At 35.3% G+C, this 7,391-nt stretch overlaps 1 protein-coding gene across 1 annotated transcript; it reads right to left on the reverse strand.

Moving 5' to 3' along the window:
- Positions 1 to 640: 640 nt before the first annotated feature.
- SPATA5L1 (spermatogenesis associated 5-like 1) lies at positions 641 to 7,383 on the reverse strand (the record flags this gene model as incomplete). Its single annotated transcript, XM_010077589.1, has 8 exons — positions 641 to 851; positions 1,519 to 1,644; positions 2,321 to 2,455; positions 2,564 to 2,791; positions 3,193 to 3,402; positions 3,932 to 4,090; positions 5,403 to 5,588; positions 6,655 to 7,383. Coding segments are annotated over 8 exons (1,926 nt in total), but the record flags the coding sequence as incomplete, so codon positions are not given.
- Positions 7,384 to 7,391: the final 8 nt, after the last annotated feature.

The raw sequence follows: 7,391 nt of genomic DNA on the forward strand, positions 1-7,391 counted from the left end.
CGAATGGTTGGGTGGGGAAAAGAATGCTGCAGAAATTTTTATAAAGCAAACTCCCTTCTCTAAAGAAGAAATTATTATATTTTGAATTGATTACAGACTTACTTAGTATCTCCTTGGTCAATCCAAATGCTTGCAAAGTAAGCAGTAACTGACCTAAAATTATTCCAAAAAACTCAGACTCCCAAACTTACAAGGCATTAAGCACTGACAACCTTTTCATTGCACTGTATTTTGTAATCCACTTGTAAGAAAGCAAGCCTGTAGACATGCACATGTAAAACACCTCACATATTACATAGTATGGGATTTACTTCCTCCTATTAAACATTCTGAAAGTTTTTCTTTTTTTTAAATATTAAATATCCTTTGGAGTTTTCACAACAATTAAATATTCTTATTATGCCAGTGTTTGTACTGAAAACTAGGAAATCTACAGTAACACTAAGCTGTTCCACAGTGTTTTATCTATCTCCCTCAATTATGTGTTTCATCAGATGGAAACCTAGCCAAAGCAAATAAGATTTTAATTTATTCTTCATTACTGAGATCAGACTTTTTGCAAGTGAAATTTTACTGTATTTCATACAAACTGAAAACTACAGTAAGTACAGTATTAAAAAAGCAGGAGAGATGTAAGACATTGCAAAATCTTTTGTAATGTATTTAAAAATACCTATGCCGTATCACTCCTTTTTGATTCAAGAGGCTATTTCTCGATTATAAAATTTTTCATAAAATTCCAGGTCTCTCATGTTTAACGATGGTTTTACAGTCCTCAATGACTTTACAAAATGCTCATGTTTTACGGCAGTTGCTTCAAGTCCATTTTCTTGCAATGCCAACAAAGCAGCCTTTAAAAGAAAAAAAAAAAGAACATGATAAGCACTTCGAGTTGTTAAGTTGCAAAGAAGTTATTGTAAGTATTCTAAAATATTTCACATTAAACCAAATTTTAGGTAAAGCATCTGAAAACAGCATGGTATAATTTATGGCTATTTAACAATAGATGAACAGCAAATAAGATTACTATAACTATTTTGTTCACTTTTTTGTCTGGATTAGACAATATATCCTTGATCATTTTTATATTTGGATTTTCTCCCCAGTCTTCTCTTTTATATAACATATCAAATACATACAGATTTCTCTTTTTTTTAATTCTAGCTTTGACAGTACATGCTAATTTCAGGTAAAAATGCTGTGGTTGCTTTCAGTACCCAGAATATAATTCATCTAGTTGTGAGTTTGGTTTAGAAAGGGCCATGTGAAACAATGGGTAGTACAGTTGCTTAACTTCTATTATCACATAAAGCCTTCATTCTTATTTTGCTTTTTTATTTAAAGAATTAACCCTTGTTCAGTTCTTTCGTTTTACTCATTCTCTCTATATTTTCATTACAAACTGTGAAACAATCCATACTACAGATGGCTTGGTAACATCTATGAGTTAGCTCTCTTTTTTCATTGAAAGGTTTCATTTACAGTTTATTTCACAGATTAACCATGAATATTTCTTACCTCCTTGCAGAGATTTTCAATATCAGCTCCAGAGAAGTAGTCTGTTAGGACTGCCACATCTTGTAAGGACACATCAGGATCTAATGGAATTTTTTCTGTACAGATTTTCAAAATGGAAAGCCTTCCCTGTAAGTTGGTCCATATCATATAAGAAAACAAAACCAAACAAACCAATAATTAATCCTTCTCCAAACCAGTACAAAATCTGAAATTAGAACTAAGGAAGATCCAGAAAAGCACCAAAACCAAAACTATGTGGTTTTGGTGGAAGAGTGAATAAAATACTATCAATGGAGACAATAATAACCATAAGAGTATTAGGTCATATATTAAAGTCTGTTATTCACAGTTAGTCATTACTTCATGAAAACACAGTATTTTAGACTGAAAAGTCCATATCTGGCCTGCTTTGGGCCAACTCTTTTTTTTTGGGAAGCTCAGGACACTACCCTTAGGAGCAGGGAACAAGAATGATCTGAAGCAACTACAGTCAACTTGTTATGGTACTTCATAAACTGCAGCTTGATTTTCATCTGGAAAATTATTCCAGGTTTTGTCTATTTTCTATATACAATAGTATAACTACATATACCTCTTAAAATGTCACTGCTGTTTGAATTACAAATACAATTATTCACTTTTAAACTTAATTGTGCCTTGAGTTTGATGACTGATTTTCAGTGAATCATCCATCAATTATTATACATATTAGAGAAATATGCCCCCATTGCTCTTAAGATAAAGAATGCTTGCAATTAATATCTCTCCATTTAAAGCCACGGATGGATTTGTAACACTTCACCTTCAGATCTGGAGGTGGAATATAGACTATCTTGTCTAGCCTTCCAGGACGCAATAAGGCATCATCCAACATATCTGGTCTATTTGTTGCAGCAACTACCATGAAATCTTTGTTCAAAGTTTCCTGAAACTCCAGCTGCGTAAGAGATGATATCAACAAATTAGTGCAACATGGTTAAGATATTTTTGTAACTACTGGACAGCATTTATCATTCTTCCTACATAGAAAAGGGAACATAAATACCTTTCTTTCCTCATCACTTTGTTCTTGATGTTGACCCTCAAGCTGTAGTTTGCTTCCTCTTCTTTCTGTGACTTTCAGCCCAATACCATCCAACTCGTTGAGGAGAACAGAAAGAACCCGCTCTGAGACACCATGGCCAGTTTTGCAGTGTGACCGAGACCCCAAGATAGAATCAATCTCATCTAGGAATATTATTGCTGGAGTATTTGCTCTTGCTTGGCGAAAAACCTTTTTTTTTTAAATTAATAAAGTAAAATGTTAATACATACATATTATATACATTCTATCAGGTAATATGGAAACATCCAATTACATATAGTCTGTATTTTATTTACTTAACTTTAAAGATACATTCATAGAGATTCACAAGAGCCATTCTGGCTTACATTTACTGTAGGCAAATTCTGGTTCTTATTTAAATTCTTAAGTGAACTGAAACCAAAAGGGCAGAAATACTTTCAAAGTTTAAAACTGGTATCATTTTAGACCTAGATTCTCAGTTTATATAAATGGGAATCTGCAAGCCATTTCTGTTTAATAATCAGATGAGAGCTTTAACTATCATCTTTTCAATAACAAATACTTTACAAAAATCAAACTATAGACCTTATGCAAATTAAAAACTGTACCTGAGACAAAATCTTCTCCGAGTCTCCAACATAAGGTGAAAAAAGGTCAGCACCACTTACAGACAGAAAGGAACAGTGACAACTTGTGGCCACAGCCTTCACCAGTGTGGTTTTGGCACACCCTGATGGTCCATAGAGAAGAATACCCTTTGGATGAGACAGGCCCATCCTAGCAAACGCCTGAGGAAATTTCATAGGCCACTCAATACTCTGTCAATACATAAAAATAGGGATGAAATTCTTAGTAACGAAACTAAGAGTTCTTAGGCAATCAATAAAATTGCTGAGCACATTATTTCCTCTCCTTGGTACAAAAATGAATTTGAAATCAGAGAACAGTAAGTTCGTCTTCCTTCATATAATGCCCCCCTCCTTAAAGTTTCCTCTTAGTCTCAAACAGAACAAAAGACAATCCCTGAGAGACTACATGCAAGAGCCATCTCTGGCTACAAATTGAGGAATGGACAACTTACCTGGCTACAAGTTAAGTGTTTTTCAGCTATTAGAAAACATGCTTATTTTCCCATGATAATACACTTGGGGGTAATATCTTGTGACTGGAAGATTTCTAACTCACAAACATAGTAATAACTTAATGTAGTATTAAAAAATGTTTAAATACACTTTATAACCAGCTACTTTGCAAGATAATTAATTTCCATAACATAGCATACAGAATACCACAGAGGACATAGTTATTAGAAACCAGCTGTTTACCTAAATTTATTTTATACATTACCTGTTTTAATTTTAATTTCACATCTTCAAGACCACCAATTTGTTCCCAAGTGACAGGTTTATAATCTGTTAGTCCAATTGCACTTCGAAAAGAGGATGGTTGTATTTTTTTAAAAGCTTCTTGGAAATCTGACATATTAATTGCAGTTTCAGTTGAATCCTGAAGAAACCCAGATAAAGCATATTAACAATATTTTTACATAATAACTTATTACACTTCACAAAAGGCCAAATGCAACTAATAAAGAAGCAAATTCCTGCCCTAACAAGATAAGCACTGCAGACACAGATGTAAAACAAAGTAGTATAATCTCTTTAATGGCAACTTTTTACATAGGAAAAAACAATTACCAGAAATTAATGTTTTGGAGAAAACTACTGTTCTTCCCTAAATTATAGCTCCATTACACAGTGATCTGCTAAATCAAATGGTTGCTAGTTTCAGGGTTACTACACACCAATTCCTAGATTCTCTTGAATTCAAATAAAAATGTTCTAACATCCATTTTCACCACTAACTGGAGAAAATAAGGTGCTTTATCTCAAATCAGCTAGAAAATACAATTATTGAACTACAGATACAGTAACAGAAATAAGACGTATTTTACAAAGGCACTTGCAGTTCTCAGGGCAAACAGTCCATCTACTTATTAAGGATTTTCATTTGTCCATCTATTTCTTTCTGAAAGACCAGGCTCAAATTAAGTTGTTCATTATTTTTAACGTTTGTAAGGCATCTGGATGAGATGGAAGTTCTAGACATACATGCCCTCTTTTTTCTACCTCTGAGTCAAGACTGAGGGTTCTACTGTTCTCTGTAGATGCTCTGACTCTGGAAATTTTGCAGAGTGGCTTAAACTTCTGCTCAGCTATTCCAGATTAAAACCATAGCAAACAGGTACCTCACAATTGTTGCAAAAGTCAGAACAGATGGAAAGACTATTAAGAAATAGCAATTCTCCAATTCCATATCTACAATGTCTATTTTCTGCACATTGGGCGGTTGCATACCTTTCATCTATAACAATGTTATATCCAGCTATACAACCCAAATGATAAAAGTTATTATCACTAGCAGTTATCTGTTTACATGTCAAAATAAACCTTAGTTTGCAGTTACTATTAAGAAGTAGAATTCTAAATCACCGATAGCTTCAAAAGAGAGCTTTAGCGGACATTACAGTTTAGTTTGCCAAGAAAGACTGAATTCTCTGCTCTGCACAATCCTAGAAAGAGAAAGATGAGAATAAAAACTTTCAGCAAAGCTTTCCACCCAGAAAGGAGAAAAATCTTTTGAGGTGAGAACTGAAAGGACTAGTGAAATGGTATATTTATAATACACCTGGTGTTTTCCAATATTTTAATTTGCAAGTTCAACTTGCTGAGCTTTTCAAGTAAAGCAGAGGAAAGTAATGAGGAAAGGGTGATACATATTATTAATGACATTTTTCTTGACTAATTTGCAACCATACCAAAGAGCTGTGGAACACAGCCTGCATAGCAGCTTCTCTGCAGAGTGCTGTAAGGTCAGCTCCAACATACCCAGTTGTCATTTCTGCCAGTTTAGCCAAATCAACGTCTGTAGAAATCGGCATGCTAGATGTAAGCAACTGCAGGATAGATCTTCTTTGCATAAGTGTTGGTGTCCCAATAACCACCTAAACCAAATATAATAAACAAAAATTTTAAGTAGATACTTTGCTATATTCTCCTTAATTTATAGATTTAGGCAAGCAAGTTTGTCTCTGCTTTATACTGCTTACTGAAGATTTATACTGCAACTGAAGAATTTTACAAGAAACTTATTAGCAGCAGTACACAAATGACAAATACTTCAAATACCCTTCATTTACACTTACTTTCCAAGTGTACCTTGTTTGTGTAAACAGTTGCTCATAAGAAACTGTCAGCTAGTGTCCATCAAGTCCCATTTTAAGGTGATTTCAACATAAGACGTAACAGAAATAATAATTTCCTTGCATCACAAGGGCTGAATTAGATTAATCCAAAAGAAAAAAATTAAGTAGATAAGCATTCATACATTATTAAAAACCTGGTAAAATACTGACGTAAAATATATCTCAGTAATCTATAAATCCTGAAAAACAACTAAAATTATAACTGTGAAAGCATTAAAGAACTTGACCAAACTGGATAACCCAGGAGTGCATTTAGCCAGCAAAATAAACAATACAAACAAAAGCATTGTGCATTGAATAACTGGATGTGTTCTTTCTTCTTCTGACATTAAGACTAGCAGAAGTTTTCCAGAGCAGACCTAGCCTCTCTTACTGAAATTTGAATAGATTTTTTTGACATAGCAAGGTACTAGTTCTCTATCACAACAAACATTTAAAGAGAGATGCACAAATCTTCAGTCTGGAGTTTAAATGAGAAAAACCTAAATCTGTAATGCTAAGCATCTGTAAGCAAAAGAAAACCTTTGAGAACAGCTCCATGTCTTTATGATAAAGAAGCACAAAAACTCCCCTTTTCCATTTTCAAGTATTTGGAGCTCTCAGTTTCCACGTGTAAAGCATGCTCTCTACCTTACCCAAGCTGCATCAATCTAAAGAAACAGGACACACATCTCAAGCCTGTGGAATCCCACTATTAAACATGAGTAGCAGATATAAAAAAATAAAATTACTTAGTTAACTGCCCCTTGCTCCACCTCAAAAAGGAAAGAAAAAAGACAGCCTATGAATAACAGGGTTTGCTTACCTCTCTGTCAAATCTGCCAGGTCTTCTCAGTGCGGGGTCCAAGGCATCAGGCCTGTTTGTTGCCGCCATAACGACCATCCTACCCTCGCTACCTACACCATCCAGTAGCGTTAGCAACTGAGCAACAATACGATCTTCAGGAGCATTGTTCGAACTTCCTCGCTTTGGGCATAAAGAGTCAACTTCATCAATAAAGAGAACCGTTGGGCCCTCACATGACATTTCTCTGCCCTTTTCAAAGACTCTCCGCAGATTCTCCTCACTTTCTCCCGGTCTTGAACCATACAGGGCTGGGCCGCTGATGCAAAGCAGGTACGCGCCCACTTCTCTTGCTACTGCCTTTGCCATCAGAGTTTTCCCTTCACCTGGGGGGCCTATTAATAGCACTCCACTCGGGACAGAAAGCCCGAGCTTCTTAAAAGTTTTTGGGAAGCGGAAAGGCAGATCAATCATTTCTTTCAAAGACTTCGCCACATCATCTAGTCCTGCAATTGAAGTTTTTTCAGTGACTTCTGATAAATGTCTGTACCATTCAGCAGTGACCACCTCCTTAATTCTTATGCTTGTTTGGGGGGTTATCAGTCCAGCTTCATCCGTCAAAGGCTCTGCTGACAGTATTTCAACACACACCACAGGGCTGTCCAGATTTGCGGCAACAGTAACAACATAGTGGACTGAAACATAAACATTTCTCAGCAGTTCTCTGATCACCTCCTGCAGCACCGCTCTGGGAGTGG

The sequence above is a fragment of the Pterocles gutturalis genome, unplaced genomic scaffold (genome assembly GCF_000699245.1).
Source record: "Pterocles gutturalis isolate BGI_N339 unplaced genomic scaffold, ASM69924v1 scaffold3588, whole genome shotgun sequence".
Taxonomy (NCBI): Eukaryota; Metazoa; Chordata; class Aves; order Pterocliformes; family Pteroclidae; genus Pterocles; species Pterocles gutturalis.